The 24,845-nt window shown below is 48.4% G+C and overlaps 2 protein-coding genes across 10 annotated transcripts in view; one reads left to right on the top strand and one right to left on the bottom strand.

Moving 5' to 3' along the window:
- Nucleotides 1–24,845, top strand: part of NBEA (neurobeachin) — a 472,923-nt gene that overhangs the window by 285,570 nt on the left and 162,508 nt on the right. For all 9 annotated transcript variants that reach the window (XM_066621990.1, XM_066621993.1, XM_066621995.1 and 6 more), the window contains 2 exons: nt 373–516; nt 17,157–17,293. In XM_066621990.1, the coding sequence (XP_066478087.1) occupies nt 373–516; nt 17,157–17,293 (281 nt within the window). The remainder of the gene's footprint in view (nt 1–372; nt 517–17,156; nt 17,294–24,845) is intronic.
- Nucleotides 19,531–20,610, bottom strand: MAB21L1 (mab-21 like 1). Its single transcript, XM_066622001.1, has one exon. It carries the CDS (start codon nt 20,608–20,610, stop codon nt 19,531–19,533), a length of 1,080 nt encoding a protein of 359 aa, XP_066478098.1.

A 24,845-nucleotide genomic window follows, 5' to 3' on the forward strand; every position in this document is an offset into this window, starting at 1 on the left:
TTGATATTGCAGAACAAAATTATTTAAGAAAGATTTATCTATCATTGATCTGTACGTTCGTCAGATTCACCTGAGTCAATTGCAGTACTCTTCTACAGATTGCTATAACAGGATAACTACCAGCATTGAGATAAGTTAGCACAATCAGATTAGATTCCAGCCTTTTATTTTGAAGTTTTGTGTTTTTGTAATACTACTAGAATGTTCTCCATAAGAACAAAATATCGTATGTTGAAACTTTCTGAAAAGCTGTTCTGAAGTTTTTTTTCATTCTGTACCATAGCATATAAATTCATTTCATACTGGAAAATGACTTACTGAGATTAAATAAAAACCCAATAAGATTTTACAATATTTCTAAAACTTTAATAGGTACTGAAGAAGATGTAGTAAAGTCAAAGAAAACTTTCAGAAGTCAAGCGGTGGTCAATCAAAATGCTGAAACTGAGCTTATGCTAGAAGGGGATGATGATGCTGTAAGTCTGCTCCAGGAAAAGGAGATTGACAATCTTGCAGGTAAAAATCTTGTTTTTATTATTATCGTTATCATTACAAACTAAATAACTGATGTGTAAAATTTAACTGATTTCGAAACATTGCCACCTGTCTCCTATACAGTATTGGCATTTATTTGAGACTAGGAGAATGGTTGTGTTGTCATGGAGGTATTTTACTAAGTTCAGTTCTTACCTAATTTATTATAATAATTTTATAAAGTAGTAGATATCACTGGATGTAAACCTGGTTCAACTTGTGTCCAAATTCTGTTTACCATCTGTTGCATTGCACTGACATCCAATACAAAAAATATGTTGCTCCAGTCTGTAGCAAAGGTTTTTGATTGAACATAAATTAGACACATCAGTGAACAAACAAAATGGAGTGAACTAACCAGACTTGTTTAAATTGAAAATATTCTCACAGATGTTTTGTGCAAACTTCTAATTTTCAAAACTGTTTAAAAATATTTCCCCACTAGAATCAGAAGGGCATCTAATAGAAGGTTATATTTAACTGAATAGATGAGAAAGAAGGAACAGGAATTCCAAGTCCCTGTCTCTCACTAGATTATCTGAGGGTCAAAGCTGGCTTTTCAAGCAGAGGTGGCTCCACAGGTGGGGTCTTTGGGGGCATGTTATAGAGCCCATCAGAATGCTTACAGGTGATTGTGGGGGCAAAGTAACAGGAGCAGACAGTCTTCTTCCCCCAGTGCCATTTACAGTTCCCTGATGACTTGTCCCCAATGCTGCATCAGACATTGGAGCATCCAAGGATTATTAAATAATGCAGGGAGAAGTAAGATCGACCACTGCAGCTTCCTGGTCCCCTTTGCCTCCTAGTAATACTCACCATTTAGTACCCTGCCAGAAAACCTAACCAGAAAGCTTAAAATGACCAGATCAGAGTCCTCTTTCCACTGCTGCCACCATATCATCATGGGGAGTATTAGCCAATGCATACATGTACTCTTCAAAGCTTGAACAAAGTGCCACCCTAGGCCCTCCAAAACCGGAGCTGCTATTGCTTCCAAGCATCTTCTACTGGTCTGCACATTCCCTCTCCACAAGATCAGGTTGTGATTGCAAAACTGGAAGTGGGTCATGATTACCAGTTTGGAGCAGTGGGGAGATCCGCAGATGTGGCTGTGATCCCCCCACACTCCCAGTGCCACGAACACTGTAGCGCTGTCACTGCAGCCATTTCTGGATTATTCCTTTTAAGGGAGAAGGGCCCTCTTCCCGGTCTCCTGGTGGGTCATGACCTACCAGTTTGAGAGCCAAAGTTCTTATCCCTTTCTGTCTTCTCTTCCACAATGTGTACTTACTTTATCCTTACTCTTGCTGTATAATTACATTAACCTCTCAGTTAATGTAAAAGAGTTTTAGGACATTTGACCATTTCGAAGAGGGCAACAGATGAGGATAGTTGAAGGTACCTGGCAACTGATTAAGATCAAAAGGAAACTTCCAGTCTGATGATTTTAAAGAGACACTCTTTGTACCTCCCTTTTTTTAAATTAGAATATAGTCTCCATTTCTCAAACCGAATGCTGGTGGATACATTTAAAAACATTTTACTTATGCAGAATGCGTGAAAGAAGTTCAACAGAATGGCAATACACATTCTTAGAAATGTTCTAACTATAACAAGGAATAACATGGCAAAGTGGCTTGCTATAGCACAGTAGCAACTATATCAGATTAATTGAATTTTTAATAGTTTCTTCATATTCCATTTTTGGACAAAATAACAGCACCATGTCTTAGGTAAAAATAGATTGGGCACCACTGCCCAAGCTGCCATCTTGAGCTATCAGGATGCCAATCCAGAAAATCTTTTGTATAATTATGTTTTTGTGGTTTCTGAAATAGGTAGGGGGGAAAATGTATATTGAGATGAATCAATAGAACATGACCATTTGTAGTAAATATATAAGCCTTGATTAAGAAATGCAGGTCTGTTCTTATCTCAGCGGAACTGATGTTACAGGAATGCATAAGACAATCCTCACGACTAATGCAACATTGACATACATTGATTGCACTTAATTTCTCCACAGATGAATTAAATAATGAGCCCTTAGTATGGAAACCAGAATTGCCTAATCTAAACCCTGCATTTAAATCTAGATGCACGCCATGCAGCGTGTGCCTTGTTTCAGGGAAAGCTTCCCAGCAACTGCAGTAAATCTCATGTAAAAGGGGTGACCAGTGTTCTTAAGAGCTCCATACAAAAATCTTCACCTGGTAAAAGCCATAACACGCGCAGCCTATACTGCTAAGCAGCTTCTTCCTTTTCAACCATCTTCCTCACAGCCTCCATCCCTCCTTGTCTTAGCAGTGTTTCCTCCACATCTGTACCGCTGAGATTTCCCAACTCACTCCTATCCACCACCTATCCTATCCACCTATCCCCATGACCATCCTATCTCCTCCCACAGTTCTGGCTGCTACCACTTCCTCCTTTGGCCCCTATTGTTGTAGATCACATTAATATTCTTTTCTTCAGTGCTCTACTGCGTTCCAAGCTGTGATCTCTGGGGGCAGCAAACACCCCTCCTCCAGTTTGTACTGTTATTGCCTCTAACTCATAAGGCTTCCTTGCTGCTGCTTTGTATCTGGCACAGGTAGTGGGAAAGGCCAAACCTCTAGAAAGGCACTTGTACACTGTGGGCTTTCTGGTCATTTTCAAGAATCGCAACTTGGCTACTTTTTATGTAAAGCCAAAGTACATACGAATGTTTGCATTCATTTTAAAGTGTTAGGACTTCAGACATTTAAATGGTCTTTCAAATCTGATAAATGGTTTTAGATGTTAGCAGCAATAGTGTAGCTGGCTAATGAAGTATAGTCAGTTTTAAAAACAATGTTGCTTTTCTTTGTTGTTTCATAATGATAAAAGTTTTACAATTTTCTCTTTCAATTCTAGCACCTAAATTTCTTCCCAGGCTGTTCATTTCCAGAGGCAAGTCACATGTAGATAGCAAATCACTGAGGAAAATCAATAACTAGTAGTACTTTTTTTATATTTAAAACTGAATCTGCAGCTGACACAACTGTAGTGAATTGATCATTATTAATTCTGTGCTTTAAGCCATAACACAATTATATATAGTTTTCATTAATCATCTGAACATTAATCGTACTAACTCATAAGTGTTGAAGATGTGTTTTTTCATGATAAAAATGTGCTTCAAATGTGCAGTGGGCCTTTAGTGATAGATAGTATAGAGATAAGTATGAAGGCTGAGTAAAACCTGTAATAAATGTGATGAGCATAGTACAAGAACAGAAATATGGGTTCCAGCCCTTGCAGGAGATTCAGAAATATCTTCCAGTTTATTCTTACAGCATATGGCAGCATGTGAAGCTGTCTTACACCGAGCCTGACCATTGACTTATTTAATCGGGTCTGGTCACAGGGAGAAATGCTTCCTAGCCCTCCTATCTGAAATCCTTTCAAGGAAAAATGTGTGGGATTGAATTTGGAACTTTCTGCATTCAGAACATGTCTCTGCACAGGGGTAGTGAGTACCTTTTAATGTTCTGTTGTTCAAAAATTGGGGATACTACAATCGTCACCCTGTCAAAGGTACTCCTGCTACTTCTTCCCTTAGCTCTTCCTCCCAATATCTCTCCCTGCTTGTTCCAGCCAGCTGTACCCTCCTACTAGCCATGATATTTGAATGGAACCTCTACATTGGAGTGGGACGACGACAATATTTGCTGAATGCCTGTCACTAGGGACAGAGGAAAACTGTTGTCTTCACACCCTTCTTAAAAAACTTTTGGCAGACTACTGTCAAAAACCAAGTGCTTCCAAAGAGTCCCAGACGTAAAAGAAACCCAACTCCATGTTTCCTGCTGCAACATCAATTGTACAGAACACAAAATCTATCACCCCCCGGCCCTGTGCTTGTTAGAACTATACTATGCCATGCCCTAAAGTGCTCCTCAGACTTTTCCCATATACAAAGACAAAAGTAGAAAGTGAAAATGAAATTGGGCAGCCTCACAAAGCAATGTGCTATACATTACTTCTTCACACAATTTATAATACCTTCTGGTGTATGATGGCCACTTAAAAGAACATAAGAAGAGCCTCACTGGATCAGACCAAAGGCTTAGCTAGTCCATCTTTCTGTATCTCACAGTGGCCCACCAGATGCCTCAGGGAGCACACAAAACAAGAGTACCCTAGTACCCTCCCTTGTATCTAGCATTCTAAGATAGCTTACTTCTAAATCAGGAGGTTGCACATACCCATCATGGCTTATAACCTGTGATAGATTTCTACTCCAGAAAGATGTCCAATCCCCTTTTAAAGGCATTCAGGCTAGATGCTATCACCACATCCTGAGCCAAGGAGTTCCACAGACTAACTAAAAGCTGGGTAAAGTTTCTTTGATCTTTCCTAACACACCTAACACTCAATTTTAGTGGATGTCCCCCAGTTCTGGTGTTGTATAAGAGGAAAAAGAGCATCACTCTATCCATCCCCTGCATAATTTTGTATGTCTCAATTATGTCCCCTTTCAGGCGCCTTTTTTCTAGACTAAAGAGCTCCAAATGCTGTAGCCTTTTCTTGTAAGGGAGGTGCCCCAGCCCAGTAATCATATCTTTTCCATTTCACTTGCTTCAAAGGGCAGTTTTAAAAGGCATAGGGCACAATCCTAACCAGGTCTATTCAGGAGTAAGTCCTATTTTGTTCAGTGGGGCTTACTCTCAGGAAAGTGTGGTTAGGATTGCAGCCTAAGAGAAATTCATGGAGGGCATATATAGCAATAGCTTGTTTCCCCTAAAAGACAGTTGGAACTTCCATGTGCACAGGCAGTATGCTTTGAAAAACGAAGTGCTGAGAGCAAATGGGGGGCTCTCACCTTCATGGTGCCTGTGAGCTTTGAGAAGAATCTGGCTGGACCAGATCCCAAACGCTCCATACTGCCTTCCTTCTAGATGCCCCAGCATAATGTTTCCTTACGCTTTTTCCCTCCCCCTCAAACATGTCTTCTTGAACCAGAAGCTCTTTCTTCCCCAATGGTCTTTAATCAATCAAGTTCGATCCTCATGTTGTCATGCTGTTCAGAATCAATTGCCAGGAGGAGGTCTGTGCTTCAGAATTCTCCCAAGTTGGCAAACCAATCTCAGTGCCACTGTTACATTCATCTCATTTCTTTTGGAGAGAAATAGGGTGGGCGGGCACTTAAACCCTAGAAATTTCTAGGGGTAGGCGGCAAAAACTTTTTGGAAGATTAGGAGAGGGGACTTGGACACCTTACCAATTGGCGGTAGCAGCAGCAGCTTCTTTTACGCACCGGCACTCTCGCTCCCTTTAAGAACAGTGGAGCTCCTCACAATAGCTGCCACTTGTTTTATTTAGAAAGGTCCCTGGGATGATGCAGTGTGTATGAATGAGAGAGAAAGAGAGAGAGACTTGCTGTTTCTCGCTGCTTGCTTTTTAAAATGGCAATGAGACTTTCTTAAATGTGTGTGCTATATCACATGTGGTTAGCCGTAAATCTAAAGGGTAAAGAGACAGCTTGTACAATAATGTATCCTTTCTATTTGAGATGCTGCCTGTGTATTTCATCATCTGATGCCAGCATCCAAATAGAAATGATTATATAGAACAGGAGCGCCCAAAGTTTTTGGCAGGAGGGCCACATCAGCTCTCTGACACTTAAAAAAGAATTAATTTACATTTAAAATTCAAATAAATTTACATAAGTTTACATAAATGAATATATTAAAGATGAACTTATATGAATGAATGAAGGTCTGGCAACAGCTCAAGACCTATAACAGGTCTTGCACAAAGCAAGGCTGGCCTTTCCTTTGCTGCTGCTACTGCATCACAGATGTGAAACAGCAAGCAGTGGAGGGAGCCCTCATCCCACAGCTCACGAGAGATCAAACAGTTGCCCTCACGCTGAGAGCAGTTGCGTCGGGCCAGTGTGGGCTCCAACAAATCTCCAGAGGGCCAGAGGCTCATTCGAGACGGGGGGGGCCCCTGAGGGCCGCATGGAGAGGCCTGAAGGGCCGCATGTTGCCCCAGGTCCGGGGTTTGGGCACCCCTGATATAGAAATACTCTCTAGATACAAAAATGACAAAGAGTGAATGGAACGACTGACCTATAGGGAAAGATTTTGCAAAATATGGAGGGAAGAATAGAGAAGGCCAGATCACTTATGATTTATGTTAGGTGTTTTCAAGTACCAGAATCAGGTTGCAATCCTAAACACACTTACCTGGGAGTAAACATCCTTGAACATGATGAGATGTGCTTCTGGGAAAATTGGCATTGCACTATCTGATGATGGCAACACAGATAATTTTGTTCAATTGTTTTGTTTTGGGGGTTTTTTTGGTATAATATTTCAGTGCATTGATTTTTTTAAAAATCATGAAACAGATTTATACACAGATGCTAAGGGTGGTGTTTTGCTTGAATTACCTTAAACAGTTATAGGTTACTTTAAAGAGTTGTAGATGACTTCCATTGTTTCAATAATTATTTGATTGTGTCTACAACTTAACTAAAGTCTAAGGTAATGTAATATTAATCAATAAAATAGTTTTAATAATTAAAGCATGAACGGCTGAGAGTTTAATACCTTTCTTCAGTGCAGTAAAAAGCAGGGTTTTATCTGGTGAAAGCTGTCCCTAGTAAAAACCATGTAACTGAACCAAGCGCATGGAGAGTTGTATGTGCTTTTTCAAAGTGCTTCCATTCAGAGTACCTCTTCATGTCCTAATTATTTGGACCAAGTCATAAGTTATGGTTGCAGCCATGTTAACACTTTGTATTCACAGCAGGAAAGGCTCCTGTAATCTGGCTGCCTCATAAAGTGTGAATTTGTCTTATAGCTGCAGGGAGGGATTCTGATTGCCAGGGACAGTCCTCCTCTATGAATGTCATGTTATTCAGTATCTCTGGGTTGAGCAATACAGTGGAAAGGATGTATCCTATTGCCCACAGTGAAACTTGTCTCTGCTTTAGGATACTAGAGCTTAGTTTCTTCCCAATGAGTAGTGAAGCCACACCAGGCTAAAATGAAAAGAAAAACTGGCAACATTGTATGGCAGAATCAGTAATTTCTACCAATAAATTCTGGCTAGCTTTCACATGATCACTGGTTAGTTTCATCATATAGCATATGAAATTTTCAAAAATATAAAACTGTTTTAGGGCTGCTTCAAGTAACAGCACCATCTTAGCTCCATCTGCAGTCTCATAGGCAATCTTGAGTGTAAGTTGTACAACACCAGATAAAAATTTGACTGACATGCAAGCTGCTGTTTTCTGACCCAGCCTTAGCTCATCTGTCCTCACTTAACAAATGTTTTTAATCAGTATATTTTTATTCATTTCCAGTGATTTTGCAGCATGTGCCGTCATAGTAAATGCTGTGAGGACAAAAGAGCAAATCTAGAATCTTTTTGTAAATCTTGTATCTAAAACAGTCATAGTCCCTGTGCCAGATGCAGATGATTAAAAGTAGTCTTGGCCATTGCTGATACATGATCACCTGGCATCAGATGAGAGGGGCTTTTAACTTTGTCCACAACCATGTTAAATTCATGTGAACTGTTAGTTCTTAGCACAGTTCAAAAGCATTGTTCAGACTTTATCTATGCTAGAAAGCAAGAACCCACATTTTTCATAATGTCATGGGCAGAAACCATCATGTAAATTGGCTCGGCAGTATGGTTGAAGTTGTTTTTCATAGACAAATCATTGTATGAATTTGCTGCAGGAAACTTCTCTCCCAGTTGATTATAATTAGAACAATTCATTAGTTGCCTTCTAATGCAGACAACAAGAATATGCCTCAACTTTTTAAGTAAGATAAATCCATATAGGGGAAATGTTTTCTCTGTAAACATGCAGAAAATCAATAAGTGTGAGAAACAAAAAGATGTACAACATTATCCCGAATTCCCATTGAGTTATCCTGGAAACTGGCACTATGCATGTGCCATATGGTACATCTTGCCATATCATGTTAAGAAATCTTTTTGGACATTATAAATATTATTTTATGGTGTACTTCACTGATAGTTTCAGTCCTGAAACTGTTTATTCACCAATTTGTCATGCGAATGCATTATTTTTTTAGTTATAATACAACTTGCAAGAACTGAGCTGCTGCAATTGTTTAGTCCTTGCATTTGGCGAAGATTCTTGGAGACCTGAATTGCAACCATTATGCAAAAATCTAATGTATTATGGCACAATCCTATGGTGCCTCTGCACTGGCAGAGCAACTGCTCTGCCGGCACAGACTGTCGCAAATATACCAGAAACCAAGTTGTGATAGCGCACCAACTGGGCCCACCACTGGGAATGCTGAAGCCTTCCCACGTGCGATGGTGCAAGGAGCAGCGTGCGCAGAGAAAGGTAAGCTCCATGCGGAACAGTGCAGGAAGAGGGCCCAATCCTATCCAGCTTTCCAGAACCTGTGCAGCTGCAGTGCAGCCCTGAGGTAAGGGATCAAGTGTTTCCATACCCTGAGGAGGCCTCTGTGACTACCTCTTCACCACAGGATGCAGTGCACACCCCATTGGCATGGCTACACTAGCACTGGAAAACTCGATAGGATTGGGCCCTTAGATAGGATTGGGCTGCCTACCAATCTTGACTGTAGTCACTTAGTGAAATGTTTAACTCCTTTCATTTCACTTATAATAAGACTTTTTGTGATTTAAATTTCTGCAAGAGTGGAGAATACTGTAAATGTTATTTTGCAATCTAAATATTAGCTAATGTAACTCCTTTTGTAAAAAAATAATTAAATAATATTGTGGCTCAGTTAACATGGCAAGGTCCATTAAGTGATTTATTGACTTCGTTTTGTAAAAATAGCCATAGCTATTACAGCCGGCACTAAACAATAATAATCTTCCTTTTCCTTTTGAAATAAGTATTATAAATAGAAATATCCCACCTGGCTGAAGTAAAGAAAAAATCAAGTAGTGATTTTATTAATGTACTTTTATTTTTTGAAAACTGTCTCTGAGTTGAAAGGTGATATAAAAAATAACTTCAATAATAAAATAAAAATATGACATGACAGTTCAAAAAATCCTTCCACTTTACTATTAGGTTCATACTTTGGTAAAAACTTCCTACTCCTTTTAGTGTCCCATTGCATTGCACACCCATGCGTACTTGTAGATGGGGGGAATATGACTCTCAGCTCTGTGGCAGTGCTTTCTATATGGATGCTGCACTATGCTGTGCACTGGATTGTGTTCCATGTGTCTACACCTTGTTACAGATTCTTGTACACATTCAGCAACGCTGCCTCTATATTTCCATGCCTTTTTAATACCACCATTATGCAATACCATGAGTACATAATCTCTCTGTACATTCTCAAAACGTATTTAGAAATTACTTCAGAATGAAGCAGCACCTTGATTCTAAAAATATTTATTTCAGAGTTGATCCTAATACTTCATTCACTTGGGTCCAACCTCAGTGGGCATCTCATCTAAATACGGTGCATACATTTGAAAAAGTCATTTTGAAAAAAAAATAGATTCAGTGATAAACAGCATTTTAATTATCATAACTTTTGACAATCTTTTTAAAATATCTATTTTAACATAGCAATTTGAGAAGAATGTACAATTTCAGATGCATTGTATTAGATATTATTTTTTAATTGCTCATGTTTCTGAAGTTTGTTAATATTTTGGAAAATGTATTTTTCTTTTGAGAACACTCTTCCTGCAGTGTCAGTATTTTTGTTGCATTTTTAATTAACACTGTCAGATTCTTACTATAAATTAACAAAATTATTTTAGCTTTATAAAAATCCAGCCAGATTCTTACCTTCTTAATATCTTACTTGACACAATACGGGGCAGAGAAGTTTGTCAATATTTTCAAATTGGCAAAACTATAATGCAATAATAATTCAATATAATAATATAATATAATAATTCAAATAATAAAGATGTTTGAAGTGTTTAATAATAAATGCACCAAGAGATTTGTATGTCAGATCTTTTTAGCCGTTGGGCAGCCCCATCCTATTCAGTACTGATGCAGTAGGGCTCTACAACCTATATTGTATGCACTATCCAGCGCTGAAATTGGTCAAGCTGGAGGTTTCCTCTGTACTCCTTGTCAAGCCCCAGCCTGCCCAATGTGGCTACTAGGATCTGAGCCAGCAAAATTGCTGGCACAAGTTTGAGTAGCCCCGTGTAGGGCTTTCAGACCTGGAAAGGGGGTAAGGATATGGCAGAGCCTCCTCTACTGTCCCTGCCCCTCTCCCAGGCCTGAACTGCCCCCACCCCCACTCTGAAACACCATCTCCACCTCTATTCCACTCTCCCCCAGCACTTGCTGAGGTTAGGATTGAGCTATAAAACATATTTTACTTTTTCAATGTTCCAGTGTTCCAAAGGAGTCCATAAATTCCTTTGAGTTTTTTAAACAGCTCAGCAGCTACATAAAGCTGTGTTAATAATCTGGCAGAAAAAGAAGTGGCCAAACAAACCCTGCTTCGGTACAAATTCCATTCCTATTTCTTTTCTATAGGTCTTGAGCCATTTTACCCTAACTCCACACCCTCTTGAACACAGAATTTTTGTCGGTTCACATCAGTAGTTAATAAACCTAAACTTTCCATAAATAATACGTTTGCATATTTTTCAACTGCAGGGTAAGTGCTTCCATCCCTTTGTCTGTTTTAAAATATCAGATGAGGAGAGCTTAAATGTTATTGTTGTTCAGATTGTTACAAGTGGGAAATTATTTTGCAAATCCAACCACTGGAACTGAAATGCCAGCGGGTGTTTCCTTGGTAGATCTGCTGCGCAATCCTATACTTGTTTTCTGGGAAGTAATTCCCAGCAGTTCAATGGGATTGATGCCCAAAATCGCAGCCTCAGGCAACAATGCACTAGGAAGTGCTCATTGAGTAGTGGATGTGGTGGTGGTGGTGGGGGGAATGACTGGATTGTGGTCTTAAACATAATGATTTGTAAAATTTAATTTGCATCGACCATCTTTTATAAATCCACAAAGAGGCCAAACAAAACTCAGTATTTATTTCCTCCAAAATAATCTAACCTCCTTCTTTTCTCTCAGAGCCATTTCCTACTCCAAAATTTGTTTTTAATCTTAATTTTGCAGGGTCTTTTTGAAATGTAGATCACGTGTTCCACAGAAGCAACCCACCTGGGTAGCATTCCCATCTAGACCTATTTTTGTTGTTTGATCCTGCCTATAAGTAAATCCCTGTCATCCTTGTGTCTGCTGCATTTCTGCGTCTTGCTTGAATTTCTGAGGGGCTGGTGACTAGGGAGAGGAAAGCCAAAGTGCTGCCAGCCGCTGCCTTTGGTCTTTGTTCTACAAGCAGGGGGACAACAAAGCAGGCTGTCCTCTAGACAAGTCAAAGCAACTGAAGCCGAGCGAGACGCAGGTGGGAGCATCTTTAGCACCTCTTGAGCTAAATGAGAGATTTCACACAGTCTCAATTTAAATTTAAAGTGGTTCCTGCTTCTGCACCAAGCGTTCAAGCTGGTGCCAACAAGAAGATAGTTCTTCTCACTTGTTATTTCTCATCATGGCAATGTCTGCACTAGCTGAAATCAGAAGCACTGGCTCCCAAAGTCTCTCTTGTCCTGTCCTTTCTGGTGTCAGGTGTGCTGTGCTTTTGTTTCCATAGCCATTTGGAAAAGAAGCCAGAACTGCTCTCCTATCTTGGGGCCATATGGAAAAGCTGTGCTATTTTGATTGCCTTGTGTAAACATTTTAATGTTGGATCCTTAAAATCCAGAGCCTGTCCCAAAGGGGATTAAAACATAATCCTCTCGCTCTATAGCTGTAGTGGATTAATTTCATATTCTCTCAGTGGCTGGTTTGCTCCCTGAAGGCTATAACAAAAAGACTCAGCGCTCCTTAAATGTGCCATGGTATTGGGAGTTGTAATTGGAGATTTCTAAAGGACAAGTGTAAAAATGATATACTATTAAGGCTGAATGTTTCATTCTGTACCTTTTCAGAGGGGGGGAAGACTTCAGAATCTCTGAGTAGAAATATACGTAAGAAATCTTCCCCTCTTGCCCAGTTCCAGGTTACAGACCCTCTCTGCCCTTCTGAGAGAGATCCTGTCTGCCATTAGTCTGCCATTAGTGGCTCCCTGCCCTTCTCACCTCTCAGAAATGATGGTTTTCTTATTTCAATCACTTACCTTGGTCTCCCTCTGTGAGGTGGAGCGAGGACTGCAAAATCCAAATCATCCAAGAAGCTGAATCGTCCATACTGTGCTCCAGACAGCAGAATGCACTGGGGGTGGGCTGGGGAGCCTGCTCCCGCAGGAGGGGCCACTACTTTGTCATCTTATTTACTTGCTCTTTCTGGGTGCATCCAGTGGGACCCAGTCTCCATGGTGCTCCACCCAGAGAGAGCAAACTGGTAGGCAGAGCCCTGTCTTGTAATGAGCAGCTGGTCTCTTGTGTCACTGTCCAGCTGGCCCCACTTTTCTCAACTGTGTGTACCCAGAGAATGGGTACAAGGCAGCAGCAAGGTGCAGGAGTAGCTACCATTTCCTGTCCCTTGCTTTTGTGAGGGTTGGACCGTTATAAAACCAAATGAGGCACCCCCCCAATGATGAATGGCAGCAGGCTGGTGGGGGCGCCCTACACCTACTCACCAGCTTCACCTAGCCTCATCTGTGCTTAGCACCTCCTTTCCCTGCTTTGATCCTCAGGCTCTGGGTAGCAAGCAGCAAAAGGAGGATGCTGCTGCTGATTCTGGCAGCTGCCATTTCCTCTTCTTACCCCTCCCTTGCTTTCTCTGGGTAGAGCCTGGGGCGCTAGTGGGAAGAGGTGATGGCAAGCCCAGCCCTAAAGAGACCCCAAGAAACACTGCTCCCCAAAATGTTTTCCCCGGGTGCAAAGTGCCGCATGCGGCCCCCTTTTCATTGAACACCCGCAGGCTTCTCCTCCCAATCCAACCCTCACCCTAGTGCCTTTCCCCCTCATTCTCCCAGATAGTTTTCCCCAAGCCTCATAAGCAGTAGTGTCTCCTTCATCACCTCTGTGCTGCCCAGCCACCCTGCCCCTCCCCTGTTGCCTTTTCAAAAAGCAATGCTCTGGATGGAAGCGGTAGCGTCTGCATGCTCCCAGCATCTTGGTGATGAGCAGGAAGAGGCACATACATCCTTCTGCACCCCCTGCAAATGGTAGAGGAAGCTTCCACTGCTCTGTCCCATGTGCTGTGTGAGCAGCTGTCCCCAGGCTTGCTCCTGTCCCTCCACCCATCAAAGAGAAGGGTAAACTAGTAGGTGGTGGCACACAACCACCTGAGCCACACAGTGGAGATTGGACTAACATTCCTTTCCTCTGTGCTGCTCTGAGAGAAGGTGGGGGCAGTTCTTGCTAAGAGCAACTGCAGCCTGCTCTTACTCTCTCTTCTGTGCCCAGTCCTTGCTGGGCACAGAAGAGTGTTGTAATGCCACTCACCCATTTTTGAAAAAGCAAAAGCAGCTGCCTTCTTAGTTTTAGCGGAAGGGGGTTGTACTGGTGCAGCTTCGTGCAGCTTAGGGGCTGTATTGTTGGAATGGTGAAGCTGGGGCTTGCAATTCACAGTCCCCACTCCAACGTGAAATACAGTGGGCGACCCTGGGTCAGTCACTATCTCTCAGCCTCACCCAATAGGGTTATAGTGAGGAAGAGACCTCTATGCACTGCCCTGATCTCCCTTGAGGAAGGATAAGATATAAAATTTATAATAAAATATTATAAATGCATTATAAAGTGTTGGGTTGCAAGCTGATTTCAGGTGGGTCCCTATTCAGTTCAGTATTTTATTTTTAATATATTAGAGTTGATGCTACCATGGCATGTGACTGCATTGGGGAAATGTCATAGATCTGTACTTTTGACAGTAAGTGGGACTTACTCCTGGGTAAGTGTGGGTAGCCTAGGGTTGGATGTCCAGTCATCACTTCCAGTGGCTTCTCACAGATTCTCATTCTAAAAAGTGAGTCCTGGTGCTAAAAGTCTGAGAATCCCTGGTATAAATAAATCCCTAACCTTAGCAGCTGTCAGGCAGACATCCTTGGGCACCTGGAAGCCCCTGCTCTCCCAGTCTTTGAAACCATGAATCTCAACACTCAAATAACCAGGACTGCTGCCTCTAAGCACCGCCCTACTGTTTCACCTTAATGTGAAGACAATGTTAATGGAAACATCTGAGTTGAGGTGGGTTTCACAAGTTTGTTGGGTCAAATTGGTTGGAAGCTCAAGGCCTTAGTTGCATGTCTTGCAGAAAACGGTCCCTGTGGTGGGGGCAGTTTTAAAAACTGGACTCTGCTCCCCTCTTCCTTCCTTGCTTTGTGTCTTGCTGCACACGCACACACTCTCCTGACACTGCAGTGGTTTAGGCGTTCACTTAGAAAAGATTTCTCGTTACCTTTGGCTTTGGCCTTCTGGCAGGCAAGAGCAGCCACTTGGCTTTATTCCGTCCCTGTAACAGGCAGAGAAGGGGGAGGTAACTGGGTTAACTGGCTGATCAACAAGCGAGGTCCACCCAAGGCTATGACAGCCTCTCCAGCGAGCCCTCCGGCTGGCTGTGCATCATCCTGAGCCCCCAGCTCGGGCCGGGAAGAGCGGGAAAGGGTTAAGGGGAGGCGGGAGGGCGACGGCAGAGCAGAGGCGCCCGGGGACTGGAAACAGTGAGATTGATGAGGCTTTGAGCGCTGCTTCCCATCGAGCCCTGCCCTGCGCGCCTCTGCCTGGCCCTGCCCAGCCGTGGCGGGGAAAGCCGGGAAGGAGGCGAGACGAGCCTGCCTGCCTGCCGGCCTGGCCCGCGCATGTGATCCCATCAGCTGACGGGGGTCAGGAGGCCGGGCGGGCCTGTTGGGCGCGGGGAAAGCAGGAGAGCGGCGCTGGTCTCCGCGCCTGCCGGGGAGCTGTCCGAGGGGCTGCGTCCTGCCTCCGGCGCAGAAGGAGCAAGCCGAGGCAGCGCCGGGACTCCCCGGTGGAGACGGAGAGGGTTCCCCTGCTCTGCACTCGGCTCCGGCCTCTGCAGGGTCTTCCGAGCATCAGTGCATTCTCATGCCTGACCCAGTGGCGCCCGGCTCCACACGTGCACAACGGCACACGCCAGCTCCAGACCCCGCAGCTTGCGGGCCACTTGGATGCGTGCAGCACAACATTCAAGACTAGATCTCCAAGGAAAGTATTTAGGAGAAGGGCGGAGAAGCCTCCCAGGCGCAGTAGGGGCTAGTCCCGTCCAACACGACCCTGCGCGGCTTGAAGGCCGCTGCCAGGACCTGCGCGGAGTTCCCACCCAACGTGGGGGGCTTCCTTCTGGGGCTGCCATCCTGTCCGCACTTTCCTGGGAGGAAGCCCCACTGACTATCATCATCATCATCATCATCGCAGTATTTATATACCACTTTTCGACAGAAAGTTCACAAAGCAGCGGTTACAGAGAAAAATCAAATAACTAAATGGCTCCCTGTCCCAAAAGGGCTCACAATCTAAAAAGATGCAAATGAATACCAGCAGACAGCCACTAGAACAGACACTGCTGGGGTGAGGAGGGCCAGTTACTCTCCCCCTTCCAAAAAGAGGAGCACCCTCTTACCCAGTTTGCAGGGGTTTTATCTGGGGTACCCAGCTTGCAGGGGGTGCATGATGGGACTTACATCTGAGTAGACATGCATAGGATGGGGCTGTCAGGTTACAATCCTATCCACACTTTCTTGGGAGTAAGTCCCATTGACTCTAATGGGATTTGCTTCTGAGTGGACATGCATAGGACTGGGCTCTGAGAACACCGCACTGCGCAGCCCCTTAGTTGAGTGTTGATGTTTGGGGGTAAGCCCTACCGAAAGTGGACTCTGCTTTTGCCTCTGAATGCCTCCTTGCTCCTCAGAGGTCGCCTCCACTGCATTTCACCCGCTTCTGCTCAGCTCGTAGGTGCACCCACTTGATCCCTGTGGCGTGTATGCAACGTTGGGCCGAAATGGCGTCAGTGGGTCTTGCTCCCAGGGGGAAAAGGTGCGCAGAACGGCAGCCCTGCAAGCGTTTTGGTTTGCAGTGGACTGACCGGCCGTCGTCCTCCGTGCCTCGATAGGAAAGAGACAGGCTGAAGGGGCGGCTGGCACGGGGGAAGGAAAGGGTCTGGGCGCTCTTGCAGGGCTGCCGACTGGCTTCCTGCAAGTCGCGTGGCGCCAGGAGAGCGGCTGTCGAGGGCGCGGACCCCCCTCGCCTCCCAGGAGGTTTTGGGTTTGGGGAGAGTGGCCTCAACTCGCTCCCCAAAGCAGTCGCAGGAAGCGCAGCGGGCCGGCTCTGAAGGGCAGTCCGAGGGGCCTGGAGGGGTCCCGCGATGCAGGGAGACTTGCTCGGGGAAGGCTCGCTGGTCCTCGCTCTGCGGAGCGCAGGCTCCTGTCCTGCCTGGGGCTGAGAAGGAAGCGCTCCGGCCGAGTCCCAAGAGGGGCTCCTTCCTTCCTGCATTCCGTGGGGCAGAGTCTGATGGGGCAGCGGGGAAGGAAAGGCTCGACTCCTTTCCTTACGGGGCCGGCCGCACTGGGCTTGGGTGAAGGTCCAGGGAGGGAGGGGGAGCCGGCCCTTCGGGGGTCGGGTTGTGTGCCGCCTCTTGACGCCGTGGCCCTCTTGTCTTGCAGGCCCCGTGGTGCTCAGCACGCCGGCCCAGCTGATCGCGCCGGTGGTGGTGGCCAAGGGCACGCTCTCCATCACCACCACCGAGATCTACTTCGAGGTGGACGAGGACGACCCGGCTTTCAAGAAGATCGACCCCAAAGTGAGTAGGGCCCGTGCGGAGGGGGGACGGTTCGAGGGATGCGAAGGGGCCTGGCTGGAGGCCTCCCAGGGGCGGCGGCTGCCCTCTCCCTGGCAGACCGGCCTGGCTGGCTGGGAGCAGCCGCGGCTCGATTCCCCAGCCCGGCGCGCTAATGCTGGGCGACCCGCGATGACTCCCGCGCCGCTTGTAGCCATGTCCGCCCTTCCCCGAAGGCCTTTGTGGGGACGCGGCAGGCTGAGCCGCTAAGCCAATTGGGCGGAAATCCCCGGAGCCCCGCCAAGGGAGCTCCAGGCGGCTCTCTCTGCGAGGGGAAGGAGGAGATGTTCCCTCCTGGTGTTCCCTGCAGGGAAGTGGCTGCCAGGCAGGCCGGGGCGCCAGGGCTTGGCCTGGGGACCGGCAGGGCCTCCTCCTTCCGAAGCAGAGAGTGTCCTTGGCCCTGCCTGTGGGTTCAGAGCCAGCACAGGGTGACCAGATGTACTCTTTTCCCCAGGACATGTCCTCTTTTTGAGCCTCCAGTCCTGGAGAAGAACTTACTTGTCCTCTTTTCCCTGTGAGCAGGCAGCACAGAGCCTTCTTGGAATTAATACATTAGATGTGATAAATGCTACCGGATATAGTCTTAAGTTTAATAATAATAAGTAATGTAGCATTTATCCCCATGAAATCACCATATGATTTGAACTCTGCTCTGGTCCTCTCCCGCCTTTTTCCTGGATGTCCTGCATCTTGGGGTGCCTTGGCGTCTTTTGTGTTTAGGACATCAGGTCACCCTGAGCCCGCAGCCCTGGGGAGAGGGAGGCCTTGTGAAGCGCAGTCATTTCAACACAGGAATGGGGGGGGGGTGTGTTTGTTTGCTTTTCCTTGCCAGCTCCAAAGGTGTCCTTCCCCTTGGGCGTCCTTTCTGTCTGTCCGTGTCTGTCGTCGGCCAGTCTTTGTGGACCTGGAGATGGGGGTCCCTGGATTTGAGGGATTCAGGGGGAAAGTGGGCGAGAGGGACTGAGCCCTGAGGCTCGCGCCCTGACCCGGGAAAGGCCTCCTCCTGAGTCCCGAATATCTGGGGGTCTAGTTAGCCCGAATCTCTGCCCGTGGCGTGTAGTAGTAGCGAACGGGAAGGCGGAACGGGAGGCGCCCGGTGCTCGCTCTCCCTGCAGTGCAGCCGGCAGCAGCCGCCCTGGGCTGGAGGGCAGCGGGAACCCCAGGACTGTTCGCTTGAGCCCCGCGGCCTCTAAATGGTGCCGCTTCCCCTCCCGCCCCCAGAAGCGTTAATTTGGTTGCCAGTCAGTCAACAGGGCTCCAGCCTCCTTAACCTGGTCCAGTCAATCCTGGAGGAGTAGATTTATTTTCGGAGGGTTGTAAAAAGGTGGCTGGGCTAATTGCCACGCGGGGTCGGTGGCCTCCAGGAGCGCATTTTGAGTAGCGTGTTGGTTGGTTGGTTTTTTAAGACCCTCTTCAGCAAACTATTTTGGAAGAGGTGGCGCGTTTTTCTGGACTCTGCGGGCAAAAACAGCACCGACCCAGCGGAATGCAGCACTGAAACGCGTGACCAGATTTATTTTACTTTATTAGCTTGTCATTAAATAAAATCGGCAACAGAAATTTCAATCTAAGTCACAAAAAGTCATCATCCAGTGTATTTCAAGTGCATTTTTTTCTCAAATATATAATTCCAATATTCACCATTATATAAGCAAAATCCCCATTTCCTTTGAATATATTTAAATAACATTTCAAGTATATTTATGGAATGTTAGAAATAGAACGAGCAATAGATTGGAAACCCAAAAAAATGTAAACTTCTCAGTTTAGACACTTCCAAAGACAACGAGCCAAGTACCGGGAGAGAATCTACCTTCGAAGGGGCATCTTCTGGGGCGGGAAACGGGTCTCGGAGGGTCCCCCAATGGCCATTCAGTTCCGTTCACCAAATCACAAAACACGGAGCGACATCCACAACTGCAAAGACAACAGGAGACCACGAATTCCATACAGAGCACAAATGTACACGGAGGGCCTGCTGCGAAACTCCCTTCCTGGCGGGATCCCGGCCTGGCGGCTGCCTGTAATCCTCGGGGCTGGTCTGCAGGCAGCCCCTATTGCATTTCCCCGGGTGGCGACGACCCCCTCGCGCGGAGACCGGTGCAGACCCCGCGCTGGCCCCGCTGCGGGGCCGGGAGCCCAATCCCAGGCGTGCCTGCTCGGCAGTCCGTCTCCGAGAGCGGGCGGCGGGGCCGAGCCCTCTAGAGCTTCTCCAGGCTCTTGGGGTTGGTGAGGATCTCCCTCGCCAGCCGCCACGTCTGCTTGGCGGCGTTCTCGAGGGCGGAGTGCGGCTTGCCCTGGAAGAGGTCGAGGTTGGGCAAGAAGTAGTGCGGGCAGCGGCGGCACTGCAGGCAGGAGATGAGCTGCAGCAGGATGCCGTTGAGCCGGTCGCCCAGGCAGGCCTCGTCCCAGTCCGACTCGCGCGGGTGCTTCTCGCACTCGTAGGAGACCAGCGTCTTCATGTGGTAGTTGTTGAGCGGCTGCCCGGGCAGCTCCAGGTGGCGGTCCCGCAGCGTCTTCAGGATGGAGAGGCACTTCTTGCGGCAGCCGCCCATCTGCAGCCGGTTCTCGGCCTCGGCGAACTGCAGCACCCAGGCGTCGCTCTCGGCCGAGCTCTGCTTGCCGGCCAGCGAGTGGCACTCCTTGGAGAGCAGGTTGAAGCCCTCCGCCTTCACCTCGGCCACGCGGTTGGGCCCCGGCCAGGGGATGTGGGGCAGGGGCCAGTGCGCCGCGCTGCGCGGCCAGATGCCCGTGCACTTGAAGGCGGGCGTGATCTGCACCACGTAGCGGTCGCGGATGCGCAGCTTCACCTCGCTGGTGTCCGCCACCATCTTCACCACGTCCCGGTAGCTGCACTTGTCCACCGCCTGCGCCACCAGCGTCTGGAAGCGCGAGCGGATCTTGCGCGCCGAGAGGTACCCGGAGGCGGTGATGAACTCCACCCAGAGGGACATGCTCCGCTTGCGCCCGTCGCTCAGCTTCAGCACCGCGCAGCCGGGCAGCGAGCCGTCGTCCACGAAGTTGAAGACGCCCATCTGGTTGAGGTAGAGCACCACCTCGAACTCGGTGGGCGAGATGACCTCCAGGCCCTCGTAGCGGTTGTCCATCTCGTTCAGGGAGCTGATGAAGCGCGGCTCCTGCACCTCCACCTCCTTCAGCACGTCCGACACCACCTTGCACACCTCGCGGATGGTCTTGGCGATGGCCGCCTTGCGCGCCTGGCACTTCTCGTTGTAGTACTTGTTCAGGTGGTACACCAGCTTGGCCTGCGCCGCGATCATGTTGGGGCAGAGATCCGGGTTGTAGACCGGAGTCTCGCAGTAGGCCGTGGGATCCAACGCGGCTGCTGAGGCTGGAGCCAACTTCCGAGGAGAAACGGGCCGCCCGCGCCGGGGAAGGGAGCCAGGGGTGCTGCCGCTCTGCTCTGGCTGGCCGGAGGGGAGCGGGGGTCCTCACCGGGGAGAGGGGCTGCTGGGGCCTCCAGACTACAGCCACGGGGAGGAAGGGTCCTCCAGGGCCTGCAGCCTGCTCGCCTGCCGGGGAAGTTGGAGCCCGGGTCCAGGCAGCCCCACCTCCGGCTGCGTGTTGGTGTGCGCTCCTGCCGGAGTGGCCACTGCGTGCAGGGCTGGGAGGCGGCGGGTCTCCCCCTCCGTCGATGTCAGAAGAAGCTGCTGTTGGTTTGTATAAGAGCCCAGATGCACTCGGGTGGAAATTATAAAGGCAGGGCCAGGCGGGCGGGCGGGCGGCCAATCGCCACTGGGCTCGTCACGGCTGCCTCCTCCGGCTCGGCTCCGGCTCCAGCCCCAGCCCGGTTAATTAATCCCTCTCTTGCAGAGGGACAGGGAGAGCGGCGCACCAGCCAAAGGTAGGGCCGATGGTCGAAGAGCCCCGCCCGGCCACCTCCCCCGTGGGGAAGCCCCAGCAGAGAGCTGCGGAGAGGGACCGGCTGCAGGTGTCCTCCTAGTCCACGGGGGGCAGGAGGGGGAAGACGGCCGCACTCTCCAACTTGGCCCGCTGCGCGCTGCAGGCAGAACTTCTCCTCTCCACCACCGGCCGGCCAGCCAGCCCGCCTAGTGGTAGCAAGCCCAGCTCGCCTGACAGCAAAGCTCGGGAGCAGCCGCCTCCTCCTCTTCCTCCCTCTCCCTCCTCCTCCCCAATTCGATGGCACGAAGCGCGATCCGAGGGGGCTTCGTCGATTGGACGCCAGTTCTGCCTTCTCGCCACCTGGCTCCCTAGGAAGGAGGGATGCGGGCGGCCACCAACCTGGGCGGCAGCCGGGCTGTGGCTGGCGCCCCTGGGCTCTCCAGAGGCGAGTGGCCGAGCCGCCTTCTGAACGCTGCACACGCGTTCCAGTCTCTCGCCCTCCTCTGCCAGCAGCCCCTCTCCCTCGTCCCAGGGGCGGCTGCGTTTGCAGCTGGGATGTGGTCCTCGCTGCTGTTGTGTCTTTGCAATAAATGGGGAGGTGGGGCGGACCACTGGAAACCCCCTTTGGCTGGCAGGCAGCTTTTCTGCCCGTATGGACTTTCCAGTCATGGAGTGACCCCGGACCACAGTCGGTCAGTGGCTGCCTGCGGAGCTGCTGGGGCACCGGCCTGCGAGAGGAAAGCAAGACTCACCCGGTGGGAAAAAGCCACTGGAGGGCTTTCTCTGGGGTGGTCCCCCAGGATCGTCTTCGCCTGAAAGTGGACTGGGTGCCACCCAAGGAAAGCAGCGCGGCCAGAATCGGGGCGATTCCTGCCTCGATCCGGAGACCTTGCCCGGAATCGGATCGCTCGGGGAAGTGGACGGGACTCGCCTCCAGGGAGAGGGCGCTTGAGGCTGCAATCCGAGCCCTTCGTTGGCGTGGGAATCGGCCCTCCGGCCCGGGGCTTCCGAATCCCAGTGGAAGGACTGCAGCTGCGCGGGCAAGCCCCGAGGCCCTCCGACGCCTGCAGGGTTCAGGGGCGCTTTCCTGACGGCCAACGGAGCCCGTTCGTTTAACCCTTTCCGCTCCCCAAAACAAGGCAGGGCAGCGCGCGCGCCTCCCCCCGGGGCTCCCCGCCTCTACTCTGTCGGCGATCCTATGAATCAGAGTGTTCATGGAGGGAAGGCTTTGGGGTCGCCTTTCCCATGAGCGCCCTCTTTCCCCAGGACAGGTCCTCTTTGGAGCCCCTGCCCTGGAAGAGGCCTCCTCGTGAGCAGGCAGCGCAGAGTCTTCTTGGAGTGAATGAATTCCGTGTGACACAGTTTGCAGTGCAGCCCCAAGTCACCCCCAGTGTTTGAAGCAAGCCCATGAAAGCCCCTTGGCCCTGCCCTGCGGCTTCCTTGGACGCCTCCGTCCTGGGCGGCCTGCTCAGGCCTCTCTGCTGGAAGTGGGTCCAGGGCGGCACCTCGCTGTGCCTGCGCCCGCTGAGGCTTTGTGCGGCTTCTCCGCCTGCAGAGGCGGCCCACCGGAGAGCCGTGTGCGGACAAGCGGTGGAAACTGCGCGCCCCGGAGCCGGGAAGGCAGCAGCCTTGCCCGCCGCTCGCTTCCAGGAGGGAAGTCCGCTTGCCTGCGGCCCCCCAACAGGTGGAGAGGAGGTGCTGGCTGCTGGACGGGGCGCAGGGCCCCACCCCAGGCAGGCCCGCTCTCCCTGCCGCCTCCTCGTTGGCTGCCTGGGGCGCGCTGCGCTGCGCAGCGAAGCCACTGCGCCTGGGCTGGGCTGCAGGCTTCTCAGCTGCCAGTTGACTGAGAGCCCAAGCCTATCCGTGTCTACTCAGAAGTAAATCCCATTATAGCCAACGGGGCTTGCACCCTGGTAGATGTGCCCAGGATTCCAGCCACAGGACCCAATCCTATCCCATTTTCCCCTGCCTATGGGATGTGCACTGCATCCTGTGGTGGGGAGGCAGTCCCAGAGTTCTCCTCAAGGCAAGGGAGCAGTTGTTCCCTGACCTGGGGCTGCATTGCGGCTGCACCAAGGCTGGAAAGTTGGATCGGATGACTTTGGCGCAGAGTAGAGAAGGAAGCCGTCCAGTCTGTGCCAGGCAGATCCCTGGAGCTCCCAAGAAAGGAGCCTGAGCTGTGCCACCCTCCCAGCCAGGCGCTTCCAGTCCTGCTCGGCTCCTTCCTGGGACAGGGAGGCGCAGTCCTGAATGCGGGCTTGGGATGAAGTTCTGTTAAACATGGTTGCCTTGGCCTCTGAAACGCACCTCAATGTTTCTGGCAGAACACTGCACTCAGAGCAAACACTCAGGGAAGAAAAGGACTGCAGTACTATTTCATCATGTGGAACTTCCACATAAGTTAAGGCTGCAACTGTGTGCATAGTCGGCATGGGAGTAAGCTCCACTGTTGTCAGTGGAATTTACTTCAGAGTAAGCGTGCATGGGACTGAGTCCCATTGTTTCCACCTGGGTTAGCCCCATGAAATTTTCCTTAGAGTTTGGTTAAACTTCTTGATTTTCAAAATCAGTTCAATACAGTAATTAGTATAATTGGTTAAGCGGGGCTGAAATGAAAATTATGTACAATTTACTATAGCAAGAAGAAGGGAAAACATTTGGGGAATTCTTATTTGAGGATGCAATCCTATAAAACTTTCTTGGGAGTAAACCCCATTGAAGACTATGGGGTCTTCAATAAATAAATACGCATAGGCTTGTGCTGCAGGTTTAGTAAAACAGACTTTAAAAGATGGTACAGAATTTCTCTTGCTAGTTTTAAAATTAATTTAAAAATTCAACCATTTTAGGAAGCATTAAGCCATTAAATTTGTTCTTTTTGCAAGCTCTTAGCATCCGTTATTGATAAGGATGCTTTAAAATGACTTGATTATCTGTGAATTTGGTAGTTTAATTTTTAAAAAATCAGTCTGATCTAACATCAGGCAGATGTTAGAGTGTTTGCTGATTTTCATTCTGTTGAACACAAATAGAGCTAAATTGATCTGAATTCCAAGAATGCTACGCCTTAACTCAGTTGTGGATTGGGTTGAATCTTTGCTATGTGCTTTTTGGATTTCATTGTCATAAAATAGTAAAATACTGTACAACGAGATGCTTTTGAGGATGGATATCTGCATTGCATTATGCAAAATATGCATTTTTGATAAATCCTGATACCAGCTGAATGCCATTTTCAGTCTTAGGGCACAATCCTACCCAGGTCTACTCAGAAGTAAGTCCTATTTTGTTCAATGGGGCTTACTCTCAGGAAAGTGTGGTTAGGATTGCAGCCTTCGTTTTAGAGGTGTAGCATTGTATTTGTACAACAAGATTAAAATAGTCTAATCAAAATTTCTAATTTTTAATTTGGGAATCTAGTTTAGAAATTCTAGCAAGGAATTGAAGGTGCAAGAAAGACGGATGTGACTTTCTTCAAAGTTTTTCCCCTCTCCTGTTGCTTAGCCCTGCCCACTTTTGCAGCCTTTGTCTGAACTATGCTTCCCAGACATTCATATAAAATATTTTCTATAATTCTTTTAGTACTACAGAAGTATATGTCAGTTAAAGAAATGAGTACACACAAATATTTTGTGTTCTAGTAATCTTCAAA

Source organism: Tiliqua scincoides, chromosome 3 (assembly GCF_035046505.1).
Source record: "Tiliqua scincoides isolate rTilSci1 chromosome 3, rTilSci1.hap2, whole genome shotgun sequence".
Classification (NCBI taxonomy): Eukaryota; Metazoa; Chordata; class Lepidosauria; order Squamata; family Scincidae; genus Tiliqua; species Tiliqua scincoides.

What these genes read in the sequence shown, in the direction of transcription:
- MAB21L1 (XM_066622001.1), bottom strand. Translation starts at nt 20,610, where the DNA reads ATGATCGCGGCGCAGGCCAAGCTGGTGTACCACCTGAACAAGTACTAC.